The 22,777-nt window shown below is 38.4% G+C and overlaps 1 protein-coding gene across 5 annotated transcripts in view; it reads right to left on the minus strand.

Annotated features, from left to right (window-relative positions):
* The window catches only part of APBA2 (amyloid beta precursor protein binding family A member 2), a 98,888-nt gene that overhangs the window by 25,215 nt on the left and 50,896 nt on the right, over window positions 1–22,777 (minus strand). For all 5 annotated transcript variants that reach the window (XM_035553858.1, XM_050712966.1, XM_050712967.1 and 2 more), the window contains 4 exons: window positions 16,883–17,889; window positions 6,758–6,838; window positions 5,384–5,420; window positions 391–536 (listed from right to left, as the gene is read on the minus strand). In XM_035553858.1, coding sequence (XP_035409751.1) covers window positions 391–536; window positions 5,384–5,420; window positions 6,758–6,838; window positions 16,883–17,851 — 1,233 coding nt within the window. In that variant the 5' untranslated portion in view covers window positions 17,852–17,889. The remainder of the gene's footprint in view (window positions 1–390; window positions 537–5,383; window positions 5,421–6,757; window positions 6,839–16,882; window positions 17,890–22,777) is intronic.

Consider the following 22,777-nt stretch of genomic DNA (forward strand, 5'->3'; position numbering starts at 1 on the left):
AAATGTTTGGAAATTCAAAATAATTTAATACATTGAGAGGAATTTTCACATTTTGTAATTAAAGGATTAATGACACAAAAGGAAAAACAGTCAAATATCTCGTGCTTTGTTATCGGAATATTTCCTAATTATAATCTGCAATTTGTCTTTAATTCTTCATACAGCTTTCAAACAACTTTGAATAGACTTTGAAATAATTTATATTTTGTTCCTTGGCAATGCTGTATGTATGTTCATAATCAGTACTGGAAACTAATGGTATTTATAGTACTAGATCTATACTCACATAAGGGCACTTCAGAATAGGTTTGAAGCCGCAGATCCTGTAGTGTTCAGAGACCAGCTGTCAAAGGACCAGAGAGTATTCTATAAATTACAAAAATCCCCTACCTTAACACGGCTCACTGCCTCTTGGGCCTGCATCATTCTTATGTTTTTGGAAGGGTTGCGCTCGGACAGCAGCTGCGTAGAGCCCAGGTAATTGGCTGCAAAGATGATTCCATCAATGAGGTCTTCAGGTTCACAAGGTCCTGGAACTGACATGACAGGTATACAGTTACTGCCTCTCAGAAGAGTGTAGAGAGAATATAAATTGAATAAAGAACATTAAGGCTTGAGCAACCATTGTAACACCTTTTCTAATATGAAACAAGAAATCCAGGACAGTAAACAATGTATTCCCTATAATTATCCCTCCCCCCCCCCAATATGAACCGAATATAAAGTATTGCATGATGTTTTGATTGTGAAGTTCTAGAGGAAAAAATCACGGGAAGACTTGCTGTGCTGCATGGATAAACACATTGAAATTATTTGTGAGTTTCCTGAATGCTCATAGGTTTCTTTGTTGTAACTGTCTTAATATTTATGATTGTTACAGCGCATAAGCTAAACGTGCTCAAATAGATGCATGTTTTCCACATTTTTCAAGATGTTTGAAGAAGTACACAGTAGCCAGACAGTGCCTCTGGCAAAAGGACTGACGTGCAGTGGGCACAAAGGTATACTTTGCTTCAGCAAAGATCCAGCAAGAAATCCAGTAATGGTCTGGGTCTTCATTAGAATCAGAACAGAATTCTGTGGAATTTAAAATTCCCAACATATTGGGAAGGAATTAAAAAAATATGACAATCTCCACTGAAAGTGTGAAAAACCTTAACAGAGTCCTTGAGAATCTACTAATTAAATAAGTCACTGAAACTCTTCATGAAGGCCAAGTCTTTCAATACCTCAACAAATAAATAAATAGATAAATACTTTTAAAAAAAATCCTTGTTCCTGTACTGCTAATTCATTCATTCATTGAATGAAATAATAAAAGAAAACTCCACAAGAACTCCATTTACTATATATCTGGTCCTATCTGCTTATGTCTTTGCACCATTTCACTTTTCAGTAGATGGATGATATGTTTTATATAGTACTGCTTTTGACAACGTCATTCACTTTTTTTTTCAGGCCTAAAACTTAGTTTCATACATCTGTACCGCTTTCAGCATGCAACAAAACACTGATATTGCATCACATTGATACCTTGTTTCAAGGATAGAAAAGACAGAAATCAATTAAAGGTGTGAATTTAATGTTGGTTAACAAAACTTCATTAGATACCTGCATAAACACTCTTATTCAAAATTAAAGTGGCCTTAATTTGGTTTACCTTCATTCACTTCAGGCTAAGTAAATCAGGCTAAATTGAATCAAGGTTGCTTTAACTCTGAAATACGCTTACCACATAATGTTTAAATCAGTTTAACTAACCTCCTTTCTTGAAATATTTTTTTTTTCTTTCTAGTTTTCTTGAAATATTTTGTGTGTGAAGACAAAACTGGAATGCTTCCAACAAATTCCAATACAGGCATTACTGTAACAAGCAAAGGCCAAAATTCTATCAGGTTGCGGAACTTGTCAACAAAAAATTTAAAAATTGTGCTGGTTATTTAAAATCTATCAGTCCCTTAATCTACTTTTTTACCATCCCAAAAGCTCTGGGTAAATTTGGGAAAGCTTGTGTTCTCTCCAGTTGTTTACAAGATTGTAGAATTTGACCATTTCTGGTTACATCTGTTCTTTGTACATCTTTGAGCAAGACATTTTTGTCTTGATTACCAGGTAATTGGTAGACTATGTCAGAGGCCTGTCAAAGCTGAGTTTAGAGGTCTGTGTGTATGTATATATGTTCAGAGCATGAAACAACAGTACTCATGGTTCCTTATGGGACTGTGAAATTAATGTGCGTTAATTTCCCAAAAGAAACAACAACTTCTCATGTCTTGGCAGTTCAGTGACAGCAATAGTGTTTCTAACTGATTTGAAAAGTCTTGAAATTGTAAAAATCCTATGGTTTTAATCAGTTTTATTATCCAAGTTTTATTTACTTTGATTCTTTAAGGATTTCTCTTTGTTGGATATGGTCTCCTCAACTCTTCAGAGCATTAGATTGTGCTTTTTGCAGAATTAGTATACTAGCAACAAATTCTGCAACATCATGTATATAATAACAGCATGTATAAAATGCTTATAGCAATAGCTAGTATAAAAAAAAAGAAAAAAAAAAAAGAATCATGCTGGGCAGAAAACATTTCCAACATATATTTCCCATCATGAGGGCAATGGAAGCAACTGTCAGATAGGATAAGACATCTGCTGGAAGGATGTAAGGAATGGTATTGAAAATTGCCAGGGTCAGCCTAGGTTACCTGCGTTTTCTTTCCTTGTCTGTGACTGGTTTAAAGATTATAAAAATGCAGCTTTGGCAGAGGTCCCAACTCATCAAACCACTTAAGCATGCCCTTGACTGTAAGTGTGTGTAAGGTGTACCAATGAGCAAGGGAAGAAGAAAGAAATAGATGTGAAAGTTGAAGATTAGTTTGGCACGAACAAGCTGGAACTTCATGTTGGGGATTGATATTTAAAAGTTAGATAACATTTTTTTCTGAAAAAAATTAACCGTTTCTGCATCTTATCAGTGTACTAAAGATTACTCCATTTTCTGCTGCATTAATGCAATGAGTATATTAAACTTTTCATTAAACCAAAACAGACTCTAAAGATTTGTAAATGAACACCTTTTGTACTCATAAAATAATAAGAGGAACACTCATTCAATAATGCAGCATAACTGAATTTAATAACCTCTTAGGAACACTTTTTTATATTTATCTAGTACCACATGGAAACCAATTCATGATTCAGAGAGTATTTAGGGATTGTGCTTAGAGCATTGACGCCACTTCAACTGCCTGCTGAGAAGCGTTGTACTCCTTGAAGTCACTCAGACCTTAGGGTGCATGGCAGTGCAGCAGAAAGACTTTCCCTAAGGAATAGGTGGCCACAGGGCATATATCACCTTGCAGAATGCCTACCTGTAAGTTCTATATTTTGGCTGATTCCTCAATTTCATCGTGGTTGTGACTGCACAAGGCAAATGATAGTTATGGTGACAGGACAAATATACAGTAGAAAAAAAGAAGAACCCCTGGATTACCACTAAAAGCATATAGTGGCACAACTACAATAGCAAAGAGACACTTTTCTTATTTTTTTTTTTTGGTGACAGCTAGTTTGTTTTTATGTCCATACTTCATATGCAAAAATATTATATATGCGTAGGGATATAGACATAGCTACTGCAGTTAAGGAGTCATGCTGAAAGTTAAGTGTCTGAACAGCTGAATGGTGACTAGAATGTGGTTGTGGCATCCTCAACAAAGTTCAGGAAAGGGCAGAGAGCATTAGCTGGCAGAATCTTTTCTTGTGTGCAGTGGGGTCCTATTCTTTTGGGGACTCTACATACAAATTAATAAAAAAAAATGTGTGTTGTTGTTTTTTTTTATTTGATTCAGAAAGCATACATTGACCTATCATAAGCTCCTAGTGAGCTACATCTTATTGTTAGACAATGCCATATAATACCTGCAATAGAAAAAGGCCTAATAGATAGCTTATCCTCTCATGCTGTGCTACTCAAGAAAAAAAAAACAAAACAGGAAAAGCAGAATGACTGAACTAAAAAAAAAAAACCCTGTTATCTAAAGGTATCCTGACCTCTTTCCAACAGAGTAGTAGTGAGCTGATTGGTTAAAAAATAAAAAGATGTAACCTTTTTATCCCAATAAAATAAAAAATGTGCCATTGTAGCTGCAAGCACTGTGACAGATAAATTTTCTATTTTTTCCTTTTTTTAAAAGCTCTGCTCACGCTGCCCTCCTGTTATAGATGTCCACTACACAATCAGTAGATGCTTATTACGGAGGATCAGCTTGCTTTCTTGTCTCCTCTGCCTTCAGGGAATGCATTTAATTTACCTTTACTTAGGTCCTGTTAGCCAGTACATGCCAAGTGTTACATGTAGTTTCTGTCAGATGTGAATTGTGTAAAAGGGGCAATCTTTGAACTTCCCATTTGCTGTAGCTCATCAAGGAAACGACTAAAACCAGAAGGTGCTTGTCAAGGTGATGAGATCAGGGAATGGGGAAAAATGTGTTGAATGTTCTAATATTAGTCTAAATCACAGTAAGTTTTCTTGAGTTGGGAATGGCATAAGAAGTCAAGTTTTTAACCTTCATTTATGATTCACGTTGCAGGGAAATGTGTGTGTCTAAGATCTAAGAAGTCAGAACCTCAGAGGCTTACTATTGCCTTTGCTTACATTCTGGTGTACACACTTCCTCTGTAGAAAGAGCTGTGTGTATTTTTCCTGTACAAAAACTCTTCAATCCCCCCTGCACTGCTATTATTTATTTTCTGTTTGGAGAAAAATGTCAGTTTATTAAAACAAGAAAGTGGACAGATAAAATGGGATTGTGCTGAACATTATCATTCTTTGACTGACAGACAATTGAAGAAAGGAGTGAAATTGTGGTTCTCCTAAGCAGAGGAAAGTATGTTCCTTGTTTTCTTCATTTGGGATTACCATTTTTTTCTCAGATCAGGAGATCCCCTCCGTTTGTTCCCTACAGCTGAGATTCCCAGAGTGCAATACAGGTATCAATGCACAGTGATACAGGAGCAGCTCTGAACACTTGCATGTCTTCTTGCTCTGTACAAGGCAATGAAGAACAGGGTCCTCTGCCTCCATAAATCTCTACCCTGTTGAGACCTACTGTTTCCACCTTTTTACCTCCTTCCAGGTTTGTAGCTATCTCTATCTTCACCTCCTTTTTATCATCATAAATCCAGGCTCCCATTGCCACAGGTAGGGATAAAAATGTTAAATACTTCCACATATAGTGTACTCTGAACAGAAATAGGCTTTAGTTGCTTATTTATTAAACTGGATTGCATTCTCTTTGGTTTGACTTTAGAATTTTCATCTTTAAAATAAATTAAAGCATTTGCTTCCTTTTTTTATTACCTTAATTGTGGATGATGTAAAACTTACCATCAACAAAACTTGGAAATGAAGACACTTTCTTTGTCTGTTGAGAAATAAAAGCAATATGTGGTATAAATGTGACTAAGTCATTTTCACAAACTGAAGTCAATTCACATCATAAATAGCTGACCACTGTTAAAAATAAATAAATAAATAAATAAATAAATAAATAAATATTCTCTGCATAACTTCTGCATAGCCATTATTTATCACAGTGAAACACACTACATCACAGTAAGTTACCCAACCTAACTGTTTCATAGTGCTGGTTACCTGGAATCTCAAAGCACTTAAGGCATGTCACACCACACAAAACAAATACGGGATGTGTGTGAAGAAAATGAAAATGAGCCAGCAAATCAGTTGCCAAATGAGTAATAGAAACCACACAGATTACCACCAGATCACACTGCCTATTAATGATATCCCAAACTTACAATTGGAATATCTAACAGTATTTAGAAAGCAAGATTCTTGGTTTGTGAACAGAAAGAACTGTCCCTGATTGCACTGCACCTCATCTCATGCTGCTGTCTGTACTCTCAATAAACAGATTGAGTCCTTCCATTTGCTTGCCTTATGCCAGCCTCCTCAGGCATTGCTGTTCCCAGGAAAGGGGCTGATTTCTCCATTATGGCAAAAGGCTTCAGAAATGTGCCTCCTCATTAACGGAACAGGCTACAGGCTAAATTTGTTGTATGTTTGTGAGATAACAGACTTCTGCTTTTAAGTCTAAATTTAATTTCATTGTGTCTAACCTCAAGCATAACCTCCTTCTGCATTCCTAGACGTCGTCTGTGCTCTAGTCTTCAGTGACAAGAGCAGGTCTGCCTATCACTGCGTCTTTTTCACAGCTGACTGAGCAGGGACACATCTTACCACATAGGGCATTCAAAAAGCTGTGAATCATTTGAGCTCTCGGCACTGAATGAGGTGCTTGATATTAGGGATTATTTAAAGAGAACCATGAGAATTAACCAGTCCTTTGGTTTCAAAGACTGACATTTTGGAGAGAAAGAAAACAAGTAGAAGCCAATTTCTTTTTGATGCTGCTTTTTTGCTCTCCAATAATCCAAAAATAGAATTTCTGAAGTGTTCTCCATCTTCTTTATGTCATCAGAAAATTTAAGGCTTGAGTACACACTGTGGACAGTTACACAGGATGAATATGGCAGCAACTGATTCATGGCTATGGTTCAAAGACTACGCAGAATACACAGTCAAGGAATTTATCATCAGTTCAGGAAAAGAAACAGGCTCTAGAAACAGACTCTAGATACATGTGCATGAGAGGGAGAAAGCTGACAACTCAGTCCCTGCTGTCCCTCATGGTAGCCTGAGGACAGGAAGATAGGTGGCAGAATGGCCTAAGGCACCTACCTCGGGTGTATTATTATTATCAACTGGGCCATTGAGGTCAGAACGCTGTTGTTTCCTTGGCTGCTCTAAACCATTGCACATCTGTAAGAAAAGAGAGAAAGGGTTTCAAAGCCTTTTTTCTTCTGAAAAGCTTGAAAATGAAGAGAGTTCAATGGAAGTGAATGGTGCAAGGATAGTCAGAAAAATTTTCACCAGAAAATGCTATTTCAACTGAATAAATTCAAAAAATGTATATTCAGATTTCAACCAAAAGTTTTGTTGGGGAAAGATTAAATTACATTCAGAAAAAAATAATAAAATCCATAAAGCTTTAACATATGAAACTGTATTTAGCATTTTCTCTATTATTTTATGAAAAGCAGTCATTTGTCATGAAGCTGTTCTGTGTAGTTATTTATATGCAATCAATATTCATTATTGATACTGAAGTACCATAACACAATGCAGTAGTTGAAATTTTCTATTTAAATGTAACAAATATGAGATTCCCATCAAAATGTTAGGCTCTTTAATTATAATAAAGGATCTAGTTGGATGTAAATAATGCATTTCAATTATCATTAAGCAGCAGTGACACTACTGATTTAAATTAACATAATGAATTTATTTCAATGCAAATATTTCATGCAAAATTAAACCAAATACTGAAATGTTCAAATTGTTTACAAACCAAAGTCAGAATTTTAAAATGTGTTTATGCTCAGTACTGGACAAAATTTCACCGTTAGAAATCTTGAAAGCCAAGCAGATTTGTGGACACATTCTTTTATGGTTTAGGATGTCACTTTCCTTTATTCTCAATTTCCCCATTATGTATGAGTGCCTGAATACCACTGTCGCTGTAAAGCCCCACATATAAAAATCTGTATCAACAATTATGTAAATGGCAAACCCTGAGCCAGAATTATTTCAAAGGGTCAGCATGAAAGTTACCCATGAACATAACTCCTTGTCTTCTGACTTTCAAATGTAATATGTAGCTGTAGATCAAAGAAAGTCTCCATATTCATCTCTAGACAAATTATTCCCTATGAGCTATGTTTAGTCAGCTGAAAAAATGGTGCTACTGAAGCTGCCGTATTAGAGCTATTAGTTCAGTAATGCTAATGCTCAGGTAAGACAATATACACAAGGCAAAAATCCACCCAAGCAGTAAGCACAATTTTAGGAAAGAGAATAATACCCAAGACAGACTGAGAATACCTGAGCACCAAGATGTGGGGAACAGGGCTAGTGCCCTGTCTAGAGAACTGTAGTAGCTAGAAAACTTACTGTATCCCTGCGTGTGTATAAATGCTGTTCTGTTTGAGACAAGACAAACCTAATTATATTGCATGGCTAAACTAATATGGAGCAATATGTGTTGCTGTGCAGTAGAATGCATTAATTAATATGGGTAAACAAATACCCAAAGGGCTTTCATAATAAAAGTGTAATAATCACACATTATTCCCTAAAATACTAGGATTAGATCAAGTATGCTTTAAGCAGAGAACATGACATAGCCATAATGAAGATACATTAAACTGCAAAGAGAGTGACAGCAAATAAATTAACTCCACTATGCACAACAGAATTTTAATACTTTTAAAGCTCTGTCAGTTCTGATTACCACACACTTGACTGAACTGACAGTGCACCTACAGATCAAGAAAGAATTGGTTGGCTGGTTTAGCAACATACCATGGATGCTGTAAAACAACATTATTGAAACATGTCTGTCACAAATCTTAAATGGAGAAGGATTTATTCAGCCCTGGGAACCATAATAACAATTATGCTCTTTGATAATAGTTGCAAATATAGTTCCATATAATCTTAATGTGAAATAGCAAGAAATACACGGATGACATTTCATTTTTGAATTCCTATTTTAAAGCTTTTAGGAATATAAATAAGCCCTTCTTGTTGACTGTTTCCCAGTCACATGCGCAGCGTACATGTTGTCACTGTATGTTAGTTGGGTTCCAAAGAAAAGGCTGTGCAGAATCCATGATGAGCTGGGATCCATCACATCACCTCTACACAGAACATAATTAATGTTTCTTACTATTTGGTGTTTGTATATGAAGGCTATCTTTTTTCCCACTGTTTCTTCTATGTGCTTAGGAACCCCAGACTAATTAGGCAGAATCTCAGGTACAAACAATTTGTCTGTTCCTTTTATGCACATCTATGCACCCAATACATTATGTCTGCAGCTCATCTATTAGTACTTTGTTCTCCAGCAGTGTTCTGGTGGGGCGGGGTGTCACTGAGAGCACTTCCTCAAAAAAAAGCTGAGTGTACTACCACAGTCTTGAGACCCTCTCAGCGTAGGATTGTTGGGCTCTCTGTGTCCCTGCATCAGTGTCATGAAACACCGAGTAGTCAGTACTGGGAGCCTGAGACTTTCTGTGCTTAACATATTCCTTCAAATACATAAGCTGTTACAATGAGCCTTTATAAACCCTTAAAAGCCTTTATGAGGGTTGAGATTTTCATTCTAAAGAAATGTTTGTTTACATGGTATTCCGAAAGGAAAGGGGAGGAAAAATTACAGGGAGCAGGGCTTCCCTTTCTCTCCATAACACGCACAGTGTTTGATGACTTGTATGTCAAAGGAGAGAACAACACAGGGTAGGAATGTTTGTATCTCCCATACACAGGTACAAAGCATGCAGTCTTTGTACAGAATGAACTGCTTCTAGGCCAAGGATGAAGGAATCTTACAGCTTCTTTATGGAATCATTTTTAGAAAGCATCAATTCTGGTATTTACTGTGGGCTGGAAGCTGGTTTATGCTCCCAGGTGATCTGACCACTGTCAAATAAATTACCATAATCGATACTTGCTTTCTTCAGGTTTCTTACAGAATTGCCAGTTAATATTGTTAAATGTTACAACAGCTTGAAAAGCACATTTGAGGGAAATAGTTGTAAGGTTTTATAAATACTTATCCCCTGATTTACAGTTTAGACTAGGACCTAAAGCTAAACTAGAAATCCGGGATCTACTGCACCCTAACACATAGATAAAGCCATGTTAAGAGTCTTATCCAACAAGTGGACAGATTCTGCAAAGGAAAGATTTGGGATTCTTTTATGTATTCAGATGCTTTAAATAAATATTCCAGTTTGTCTTCAACATAGTTTGAGATTCTGAGTGTGAAGATGATTATTTTCGGTACCAAAATGTCGGCATATGCAGACATCGTGTTGAGAGAGCTAGAGCAGAGAATTCTTCTGGAATTCAGTCTATGTTTTAAACATTTCTGCACACAAAACAATCTAAAAATGAAAGCATGTTGTACTGGATGTCCATGGCCAGGTTTTGGTAGTGGGGCTGCAGGGGTGGCCTCTGTGGGACGAGGTCTGGGCTGCCCCATACTAGCTTCCCAGTGACCCACGGCAGGACACAGCTGAGCCAAGCAGCCAAGACAGGGGCACTTCTGTGAAAAAGTATTTAAGAAAGCGGCTGGGGGGGCACTATGCAGGTGGCCAAGGTCAATCCATCACAGGAAGCTCCAGAAGTTTGTCCCAGGAACCACTCTTCACCTCCTGCTGTTCAATGATAAAATCCCTCAAACGTGAGCCCGTGCACTTTGCAGACAGATGACCAGTCTTCTGGTCATGGCAGTCTGTTTTAGTCTAGAAAGTCATGCATTTTTAGCTGGATGTAATGATTTACTTCAGAGCTAATAAATATCTCACCTCCTCTGTACAACTTGTTTAGCACCAAATGTAGCTTTAGACTTACCTCACCTAACTTTTCTGCTGTTACTGTTCAAATCATTTGAGTACTGGATGATTTTACACCGTGCAACGTCCTGTGTTTTCATACACATGTACACAGTGATATTGTACTGTAGACATGAAAGCATACACTTCTATGAGAGGACACTCACTACCAATATAAGCAAGGTGCTTCTATTTGGAATTTGTATAAAAGGAGCTCTAGGAATTTTCCCTATACAGAGTTGCTTTGCTTGTGGAAATATACATGGTATCTTCACTCTCAAACCCTCAAACTATAACACTGCATGCTATCCTTGAGCAAGATCTGTTCCAAAAAACTGGTGAGATACTGTTTTTCCCCTTTCATTGTCAGTAGCCACCACACACAGTCTGAACAGGAGATGCCCAAGCACTACCAAAACATTAATGGTGTAGTGTTCTTAACAGCTTTGTCTGGGGGCAAGTACCGAACCAGTGTCCAGCATTGTGTGACACAACATGAGGCAGCCAAAAATGCCACCTTTAGGCTAAGAGGAAAACCAGACTCCACTTATTGGAGGTCACCGAAGCACAGAAGCACGTGGTGCAGAAACCAGCCTGCAGTTGGTTCCTGGCTGATGGCCAGGCTTGGGCCTCCCTCGTCAGCCACCTGGAGGGCCCCTCCTGCTGGCCAGGCCCTTTATAGGCGGCCCTCCCAGAGGGCAGCCTCCTCTGGCTCTGGGGCTGGTGGTAGGCAAGTGCTGCTAGCCCTGAACACCCCAGTTGCTTATTGCACCGCAAGCTGTTTGGGTGTTCAGTTAAAAGCTCACCTCAGTGACACAGCCTGCCTCAAAGCTGCAACCTGGGACCCCAAAGGCTGTGGTGGTGCTCAGCACTGATTAAGAACCTGCCTGCTGGATGACTTGCTCCGCTGGAAACCAGCGGGTTTGTCTCTCTTTGTTAACTTATTTAGAGGAATAATTCCTCTGAGAGAGGAGCAAATGATTAGCTTTTTTAAAAACTGATAAAACTTTTGGTAAAGAGCTGATAAGCAAGCAAAGAGTGTGGCACAGAGGCACGGTAAGGCTTTATTAATGTGTTGTAACCCTTTGAGTAATCAGCCTTGTGAGACATCGGCCAACCTCTTCCCTAGCAATGTTGGTCAAACACTGCATCAAGTAATGTGTGCAGAAACTGATCTACGTGCTTATGTATGTTGAAACTTATCCTGGAGACTAATTTGCTTCTCAAAAAAGAAATGTGTTGTGGTAGGTTCCAATGGGCGTCTTGTTTGTTACGGTGTCTACTGCATGAGCAAACCAACAGATCTAACTAAGGTTTTCATCTGATTTATTGTCTCTCTGGAACAAAGGTGAAGCAGATGAGTATTATTATGTATGTCACTTAAAGACAAGATTTCAGCTTCTACTTTCAACTTTATGACTTCTGGTGTTGGTTCCTGAAGACAATTTATCACTGGGTTGTGTTTTCTCCTGAAGCTTAAATGCTACTATGTCTATAGAAAGTCACCAATGTGCAACTAAAATATCCTTTTGAATCAAGAGGGGATAACCTAGTCATAAGTCTACCATGGTGCTACTATTCCTATGAAACCACATGACTGAAATAAATTCACTTAGTAGATGCTGGTGTTTAGTGGGAATGGCTTACCTTTACTGACCTGCTATTTTAGTTAACATATCATCAGAAAGGCATTGTTACTGGTAGGAGCAATTTGACCCAGCATGATACTTTCACAAAGATTGAATCTGAATGAGGCAGTTCTTGGCTATCTGAAGGATTTCTGGTTTTGATCACAGGGAAAAAAGGTTATGAGCATTTGTTAGGTTCTCAAATGTTTGCTTGTTAACTGAAAATACAGAATGAGAAATCAAAAGCAATAGAATTCACATGTCACAGGCTGCTTAGCTAAAAAGTGGACTTCCCTTTAGGGTACTCATTAAAGGTGATAATAGCAAATCCCTGTTTCTGCAAAAGGGTATAAGTAAAAGTAGGGTGTTGGTGCTGTTGGTTTATCCTCTTTTATGTTGAGGGAATTAGATATGTTTGATTATTGTAGGAGAGAGTAAGCCTACTCAGGAGTCTGCAGTTTGAAAATGAAGATGAGAAATGAAGAATGAAAGGCTAATTAGATGGTTAACATTCAAGTGTTGGAGTCCCATAGTCACCTTCAGTTCCTGCTCATCAGAAGTAGCTCTCAGGCCATGCCAATACCAGTATTTATAAGTGTGACTGTAGTTGGGATGAACAGAGTAAAATCTGCCACATATGAGGTTCTAATAGGGTTAATTATTTGAGTTCCATTAGTGCAAGAGACATCTTCCATCAGGATTATCTGCTGCTGTCCAATGTTTTGCTAACCTCTGTCTTGATTACTTCTACCATTCTTTAATTATGCTGAGTGTAAAGAGGTAGTATTAAAGGGAAGCTGAAGTGTATTTAGTGTTAGTAAAATAGCAGGCAATGCCATTGTTCTGTACAGATGTCTTACAGCTGCATTAGATCCAACTACTGTCTGGGAGCAGAGGATGGGCTTGGGTGACTGCCCCACACCACAGTATGTTCTGGGAAGGAAGCTGGCCAGGACAACTTAAAGTGAAATGATCTGGCGACAAGCTTCTCATGGTTCAAACTTTGGTTTAGGCCAGGCTCTTGTATTTTGCACTTTACAAGCACTCTTCTGTTATCAGAGACTACCCATGTTCCCCCAAGTAAACCTGTTCCTGTTGATCATTGGTGTGCCAAAACAACAATATTCTAGTTAAACTTGAAGCTCCACAAATAGAATAGTATTCAAAACAGGAGGGGAAAAAAAAAAACCTTCCAAGTTCACAGCAACTACTTTTGCCCAGAAACAGTACATCAGTTTAAAACTTCAGGTCATGCTGCATCCTAGGATCAGCTGAATGAGCCACTTATTTCCTTTTCCTTCTTCCCCCACCAAAGATACACCTAAGTCAGTTAAGTAATCTTTTTTCTTGTAAAGACTCACTTCAGGAGAAATCTGTGTCAGTAGGGTGCCTGACTACACTCAACTTCTGTGTGAAGTAAAGCACAAAATGAAATTATAATCAAAAAGAACCTTTGAGTGTCAGGTATATTAACAATTGGGTCAGTCTGAGGTGACTAAGATGTCAAATGCTGAGGGGAAGGGGGAACTTCCTGGCTTGAGCAAGTTAAGTTTGAGGTTAGTCAGACAAATGCTTAAAATACTTAGTTTCAAGGTCATGAATATAATGCCTTTGACTGTAAACACTGGAAACCTGCAAGAAATAAAAGTTGTACTAAGCAGTAAGAGCAAAAATACACTCTAAATCTATCCTGGGTTTCCCCTCTGGCTTCTCTAGTGCAGATCCTCTTCTGCACTTTCTTGGAAGTATTTACAAACAAAGGCTTATTATACTTAAAAGCTCACATATCCCCAAAGTTTTCATATAGTAAATAGGACACATACAGTAAATAAAATGCTTAGAGATACTTTTTTTTCAAGTCTCTAGATTGCTGGCTCTTTTTTGGAATTCCCCTGGTGATTAGTTGCTGAAAGCAAACTTACCTACTAGAACATTTAAAATAGCATTTTTCAACTGGTTATTTAGCGTTTGATATGCAAGACTATTAGCACTTATCCTGGACTATGAATTAATAACTACATATTTCTTGAAGGTATGCTATAAAAAAAAAATCACTGAGGTTTTTCTCCTTTTACTCTGCATGAACTTTAATTATTGTAATTAAGATTATTACTGTATTTCTTTCACAAATGAGACTTTCATCTAGAAAGTACGCTACATACATCCATCCCTTACACATTTAATAGTTAATATTTAAAGAATTGAATTCCCCTGAAGAAAAACAGAAAACCCTCTGTACTTTAAATTCTGTGAGGTCTGATACCTGTGCTAAAGGCCCAGCAAATCCTTGTGGTAAGGACATCTAATGAACTATTAAGTACAAAACTCATCTTGGAAGAAATGGGTTCTGTACTTTAATGGCCTCACAACTAGCCAGACTTTTAGATAAAGCTGAGGATGAGCAACCTGCAGCACTTGAACAGAACATAGTAAAGTAGAACAAGGCCAGTCTTATGACAAACACATTCAAGTAATACTTGCCAAAGATTAACTTGCTTTTAAATCTTTGCTTTATATTCCTGGGGATGTGGGAAGGGGCCAGGGGAAAGTCCCCTCACTTTTTCCATTTGTGAGTCTCTGTATGTCCTTAAGAAATGCTGCTTCACACCTTCATGACTTGCAGGCCTATGTGTCCCTCTCATCAGTGAGGACAGCAGCTGTGAGCTGTCTCCTCTAGTGCAAATTAAAAGGAGGTCTGGTCACCCAGCTTGTCTATCTCTTCATGCTGAGCTAAATGGATACCCATACTGTCATCTCTCTGCATGAGAAACTACTTTCCTCTTTCTTGTATTTGAAGAGAAGTGAAATATTGTGTATTGCTTAATGCCCTATCCATTAGACAATAGTTTGTGGTTTCTATGAAGACTGATTGTAGAAATCCAGTGGCTACGTGCCAGTGCGTACCAACTGCAACAGCACTTTCTCCTTTATTAAAAAAGATTAAGGCATTGGCCCATGACTGACTGGAAATAACACTTAGACCTCAGACAGGCAGCTCAGTAATACTTGGGTTGCTTTGTTTATTTTCACAGCCATGGCAGTTATATCAATATGCTGGTGCTGCAAAACCACCAGTTGTTAAAGACTGACAAGAATAATAAAGGTACAATGCAATTCAGCTCAACCTCTGCAAAGTAATCTCTGAAAGCATGCAAAAAGATGTTGAAATGAAAGCCTGTTTTGAATTCTGTTTTGAACTGGCAATTATTGCGGATTAAAAAAAAAAAAATACTATTCCTTTGCAACCATGTAGAAGAATTCACTACTTAAGTCCCTTACTCAAGAATAGCTCTTCTTACAAACTGGCAACTTACAAGCAGGAATGGTCCCTGTGGCAGCTACTGGTGTGCTGTGTCAGAAAGCTGTTTCACTAATCCCAAAAAGGCTAACTGGACTTCTCTGTTCATAGTCAATAAACAGGAACGACTCAAGCAAATCAAGATCATCAACCCTTAATCAAGCAAGCTAGCACTTTAATGATGGCAGTAAGCCACTGAGTATTTTAAGTTATGCAGTTTGGTTCTAATTATACTTTGAAAATAGAACACAGAAGGGAATACTTAAAAACTTGCTGTAGATATAGGAAATCTGTGAAAATACCCCCACTCGTAAGGTTTTTTGTTCATTATAATAAAGGCTGACCTGTTTCATCAGCACATATTTAGACATTTGATCTCCTTTTTCTGTTTTTTAGATGAACTGACATATTTTAATGTCTGTTTTTATGGAATAGTCTAGGATAAAGTGTTTCATGAACCATGAGGCACTGACAATATTATGATTTTCTGTAGTGATAACTTCAATGAAGCTGAAGCATTAAATTTATACCTCTGAAGCTTAATGAAGTCTTTTAATTAAAGATAAGGCAAAATAACCCACTTACCTTAATACATATTTAGATGACAGACTTGTAATGTTTTACCTCTCTTAGGCAGATTTCTGTTCAGTATAGTAAATAGTATTCAGCTGCATTTTACTTCAGCGTAACTGGACTTTGCTTACATGTAGTCAGAGAGGTGAAAAGCCAAAGCTTCAAGCTTTTTCAAGCAGAATTTTGTCCTTCTATAAAGAAGTATCTTCAATTTGACTTCTTTTAAAAGAAAGAAAACCTCACACCTCTGCTCTATAAAAGCTAGAGCTCCATTCCCAAATTCATTTTCTGGGACTCAACAGTAGAACAAGAAAAGAGCATGCATGGTTTAATCAACATTTACACCATTGTGTTAGAACTGTCTACCAGCATTTTTGGTACAAGAAGTTTCTTGTCAAGATATTGCCAGGCAGTGCAAAAACACAGCAGTATGCGGGCATTTCTTGCAGTTGGTTTTAATATATGGTTTATATATGGTTTGTTCTATTGAAAACAAAAGAAATTAAGGGTAATTGGTCACTAAGGTAGTGGAAGAGGAGCCCTTAATGGAGGGGGGAGAAATCTCAACTATTTCAGTGCTGACCCTCAGTTTTAAGGGCACATCCAGTATGTCACTACAGAATAAAATGACAATTACAAAAGTGTCAATAAAGAATCTTGTCCCATGGATCTAGGATATCTTGTTTTACTTAGTTCTCTATTTCTGTGCAAAACATCTTTTCTGGTTCTTTACCTCAGCTGACTACACTTAGCAAATTTTTCTAAGCATGCAATGTAGTTACGTAGTTTGAATGCAACATAGAGTAAAAAGTAAAACATACCATTCTCTAGTTCTGTTTGGAATAGATAACTGACATAACAGTTGTATAATGCCTCTGACAATCTGGATAAAAAGAGAACCTCATACCTGCTCTTGTGGCCACTTCGGTCTGTCCTCTGGGGTTCTTGACTTGGCTTTAAAACCTCTAGGCACATCTCCACTGTGCTTAGAGGCAGATGGGATATTCAGTGATTTTGGCCTCCCCTCATGCCTGTTAGCACTGTGAACAGCTTCTCCCTTTGAACAAGTCTCTTTATAGTCATGTGCCATGTTTTCAGTCCCAGTGTGCTCTGGACTCATTTCGGTTGTACTGTTAATGCTGCTCATGCTCATACTCATTTTGATTTCTGCTACAATCTGGTCAATGTCCTCTTCTTGCTCTTCTAGCTCTGCATCCTCTTTTCTAGAATGATATGGTGATATACCCTGTGAGTTTCCATTAGCCTCTACTGGGTAATAGTCCGGATAGCCACCTTCACTTTGACAATACTGTATGTTCTCTTCTTGGTCTTGTATCTCCAAAGATGATGCTTCATCCTCCAAAACCTGAATGCCATTGTCTTGACCTTCTTGCCACTCTTGCCTGTCTGTCACCTCACTTTCATCTTGGTGCTGAATTTTACCTTCAGACCACTCTTCTACAGCTTCCTGACATTCATCTGTTTCAACAGTGTGTTCCTCATGTGGAACATATTCTTCTCCATTGCAGTCCATTCCTTCCAGGTAACTGTCATCCTCCGGACAGTATCTAATGTAGTATGTAATCCCCTCTTCTTCCTCTGGTAAGCCTTCATCATAGTCCTCCTCCTCAGAGGTGTTATTCACATAGTCAGAGCTGGAGTCACCATCTCCACTATGATCGTTGCACTCATGTTCCACAGGTGTAGCACTACCTTGTCTGACAGTTGCTAGTTCTGCCTCCTTTGCTGCATAATCTTCAATAGGAAGATCGCTTTCCTTGCTTTCAGGCTCCCTGTTGTGAGATGAAGTAGGGCAAGCTCTCACTCTGTGATCCAGCATGCTGGCTGTAGTGCTTTGACATTTCCTGTTTGCCATAGCCAACTCCTTATATGACAATCATTTCTATGCGATTACTGTAGGGAAGATGGAAAAACATGTTCAGGAAAAGGTCATCAGCAGAGATCAGTGATAATGGGAAACAGCAAGTCATGGATTAAAATGGTAAGAAGGATGTATTTGTAGATATTTATACCAGATTCACAAACACCTAACTCCTAAAATGCTCATGTTATGGAACTGTGAAATCAAAGTAATAACTTGCACACTGAAAGGAACAGATAATGAGAAGGTTCTGCACTTATTCTAAGCATATTCTAGTGTAGGGTGTCTTTTGTCAATTTGACAGAAAATTAATCTTGAACCTTGAAATTAGGTTTCCATTCTTTTTTTTGCCAGTAAGGGGTCACACTTTGATCACTATACAGTAAACAGTAGCCATTTTCAATTTTCAGCTTAGGCATGTCTTTAACATGTACTGACAAAATACACTTAGAATCTGACCCTCTCTTACCAAAACTACAGGAAAACAATGCCGTAAGCGACAGCCAAATTAATAGACATTCAAGTATAATATGCTCCTATTATATTATTAAAAAATGAATCATTCACTGGTTTATCAGCTCTTATTAGCTGGATGTCATTAAGTATCTCCCATTGTTAAACCAAATATAGGTTTTCAAACAATTTAACTTTTACTCCAGGAAAAAAGAGACATTTACAATAAAAGCTCAATTCTTGACACTAAACATGTGTTGCCTTTAAATTACACATTTTTGTCTAAATACTTGTTTCCAAATAGTTCAGTCTTTCCTGATACAGTTCACATAATCTAAAGAAAACAGTCAATTCTATGCAAGCTTGACAACTGTAATCTGCTGTGTGTTTGATTTGGATGTGGGAAACATTTTTGGTATGTTTTTCTATATTTTATTGCTGTATACTTATCAGCTTGACCTATAGTCACTTAAACAGGATGAGCTGAGCTCACAAACATGCTTGACACATACCACACAATAACAGCATTTTTTACTATATGCATACAACAAATGCATGTCAGCCAACCACATGATGACTTTAATCATAGGCCTTGAGTGCACAGAGCAATGAAAATGGTAAGGAAAGAGGGGCTATATAGAGATGAACTTCCTAGGCATTAGGAAGTTATCAAAAACAGCTTGTCATTATGACTTAAAACCTCATAGATACCCCTGCAGAATTTCACATGTCACAAGGAACAGCCCAAACATTGGTTTCTGGCAAGTCTAGAAAGCTGATGCATCTGTGGTTGAGTGGCACATGGCAAATCTGAGCTGTCCCTAAAACAGGGAATCCAGATAAGAGGCATCCAGGTCACAGGCGAAGATGGGGTGTGTGTATAGCAGAAGGGAAGCTGGTAGAGTACATGGTAGATCAGAAGGGAAGCTTTAAATGAAAAACAAATCAGAAAGGAGGAGGTAAAACTTCCCCTGTGATTACTTGAGCCTTCTCACTATTAAAAGAGCTAGCAGACTTATAAGGCTTTCTCAATATGATCTGTATACCCACAATTATCCCTCTAATAAACTCACTATCAGTTCTTTCTTAGGAGTCAATAATAAGCAAGTCAGAATCAGAACACCAGGCCATCTGTCCACTAGTGTTGCTTCTGATTTAGTGAACTCTAACTACTGCAAACTAAGGAAGCTTCTATACTGTGACTGCAGTATAAAGAAAACTTACCTTACTTTGGATTGAAGCAGCAATCAACCCACAACACTGCAAAGCTCTCTACAGGCTGCGAAAAAGCAGCCCACAAGCAAGAAAAACTCCCTGGGCATTGCTTGTGTGACCAGATCAAGTACTGGTAAGCACGATACATTTTTAAAACACAAGACAGTGCAACAAAATAGGTATTTCTGAATAACAATCCAAGAAGACTACACACACCTCAGTTGTCTTACTTGAAAGTTACTTCTAGTCAAGAACAGCACTACTCAGTATTTCTTACAGGAAGAAATGTTCTCCTTATCAAATATTACATGGTGAGTTATGCTGCAATAGATTCTGCACATATAGAGTTAGTGTCACTGAAGATAAAGAAGCACAAAGCAAGTAACACCAGCACAGTGATTGTCTGAAACTCATGACTCAGGTATTTCCAAAGCATACAGAGATGAGGACCCTTTCTAGATAATGTAATGGAGTTTTTCCAACTACACCTAAGAACCTTCACTCAGGCAGTTTCAGGGATTGATACTTAAGATGATATCACTGCAGTGATACCACTTACAAATTCTAGTAACTAAATGTTCATAAATGTTACTTACCTGCAAGGAAAGCTGCATGCTAACAGTTATACACCAGTGCACATCACAGGAAGCATTTGTGCTCAGAGCCAAAAGCCAGCTGTTAGACAGGGCATGAGGCTGGAAAGAGAGCGATGGCTGGTAAGTGGCAGCTACAACAGCTGTGGGAAATGACCAGGTTAGGGGCTCAGAGGGCTGGAAGAAAATGTTTTTCTGGGCAGAGCTAATGATGTCAGCTGCAGCTCTCCCCCAGCAGCAGCATGCAAAAGTGCAGCATATGTGCTAGGGGAGGGAGCATGGAAACTTCAAATAATGGCACACTGGATATATTTTAGGGCACAGATGATAACAAGAAATAGAGAAAGGAATTCCCCTCAAATGTCTTCAGCACTGCCATACCATAAAGCCATAGGAATCTGGCTGTGCAGTTAATTCAGTCTGTCTAAGGCCATGGCTGAAGACAGTGCTCTACCTCAGTATGCTGAAATTGAGGCACCTGTTCCCAATTAAGGTAAAGTTAAGTCTGATCTCTTTCAATAAGAGGCAAGGTTGATGTTAGTGGCATAGAAACTGAACTTGCAATGCTATCTATGTGCAACAATTACAGTTCTAGATGGCCTCTTTACCTTTGCCACCTTCCAAGCCAGGCACACTACATTTAAGAAACCAAGTACTGACCACATTTAAAAATAAAAGCAGAATCTATTTTTCTGTGCTTCTGAATTGCCGACAATGTGCACTGATTATACCATCCTAACCTACAAGAAATGTAGCTTCCACAGCTATAGTGATGCATCTGAGCTAGTAAAGTTTTCAAACCCAAGTCTGTATGAGGATTGCTCTTGGAGAGAAGAATTGCTCTTTGGGCAAGGCACTCCACGTGTATTTTGTCAAGGGGACAGCTATACTTTAACTCAAATATTAGAACAGCCAAAGTAGTCTAGTTTTCTTCCACTGTTTCAAAATACCTCTCAGGCTTCCTAGAAAAATACTTAAGTATTACATTAGGTTTAGCATAACCTGAATCCTTTAACATCTAACACTGGTCTAGGCTTTCTCTAAGTTGCTTCATGTCACACAGTCCTGGGTCCTGAGGGCCCCAGGTCCAAGCTGTATTCTCCCCTACAGGCTGAGATGTTAGTTTATCTGTGGATGACAGCTAACTGCACTCAGTGTAAATAAAGAAATTTGGATTTCTTGTGAAGAAATACACTAGATACCAAACTTCTACCAAGCATTCTGCTTTTCAGTCTGGAGTGCAGAAGCCTTTTGAATCCCCCTACTGCAGAGGTTAATACTTCTTCTAACACCATAGGCTTCTTTAGAAAATTAGGTTGTAGCATTATGTAATACTTACCAGTTACCAAGATTGTTCTTCTCACAGGAGAAAATACTGGATTTCTATCTATTCCAATGTCTTCTGAAGTTGTAACGATAGGAGTAATGATAGTTTGTTGGACCCAGAGGAACTTCAGGAATAGAGGCTCCTGTTGAGTCAACAGGTCACTTGCTCTGCTTGATGTAAGATTCCCTCCTTGATAGTGGAGTTAGGTCAAATCTCTGTACCATTCAAAGTACAGTTTTCAACTTCTGATAAGCAGCGTCACTGAGAACATGAAGGTCAGTTCTACATCCTTTACTCCTCTCATAATTCAGCCTTTTTTATCTTGAAGGGACAAGCAAATGCTTTGTGTTGCATAGTGCAACACTGTAAGCTTCATCAGTGTTAAGTCCGATTAAATAGCTAAGTTACATAGGGATCTCAAATGTTTTGCTCTTGATGTTATTTTTTTCCTCTTAGTATCATCCCCTCAGCTCCAAATACTGAGAGGGAAAAGGAAACCAACCTCCAGAAAACATGTGCTGTATTTCTACATGAGTATGCATAGGGGAACCGCTCTCTTCTGCTCCGAGAAACAGGGCTGCTGCTTTACAGCTGGGATTGATTCTAATCAATGCTCAGTAGAGTCATTAGCTTTCTCCTGAATTCCTTGCACCTAATCCCCGACAGCTGCAGAGGGGAGTTATGGAACTGTTAGCACTTCTACATCTCTTCACCTGTGTAGAAAGATACCTTCACTACTCCTCCTATGGAGAGAGACCAATTAAATGAGCATTAAGAATGGGAAATAGTACACAATTGTAAACACAGCGATAAGCAAAACACCCAGTACAACAGTCCTGGCTGTTATTAAAGAACTGCTTTACATATGTACTTGATTCACAAGAAGAACAGTGTTCTCAGAAGTAAAACAAGCTCTCTGACAGTTCTGCCTTTAACACACACAGGGATCTGCGGGGGTTGTGTGGTTTGGCAGGGATTGGTTGCTGCTTCTATCAACAAATATTGTACTACTGCAGGCTTCTCTACAGCTAAATGATCTCTTCAGCTCTGCTTTGGTAACCTAGAGGTGACTGGAAGAGTTTTACTGGCCTCACTCTGATAACCTTGCTTCATTTTGCAAGGCTTCCTTCTTCGTGGGTTCCTTTCTTCACCTAATCCTCAGTCTTTCTCCCATGCTTCTTCAAATACCTGCATCTTCAAATACCTGTATCCTTCCTCAGTCTTCTTTGACAAAATTCTCATGCAAGTTTTGGTTCCTTGGAACTGTTCAATACCTCTTTTCCCTACCTATCCAGTACAATTGAGTTGCTATTAATTTCAGCCGCAAGTGGA

Source organism: Cygnus atratus, chromosome 11, assembly GCF_013377495.2.
Source record: "Cygnus atratus isolate AKBS03 ecotype Queensland, Australia chromosome 11, CAtr_DNAZoo_HiC_assembly, whole genome shotgun sequence".
Classification (NCBI taxonomy): domain Eukaryota; kingdom Metazoa; phylum Chordata; class Aves; order Anseriformes; family Anatidae; genus Cygnus; species Cygnus atratus.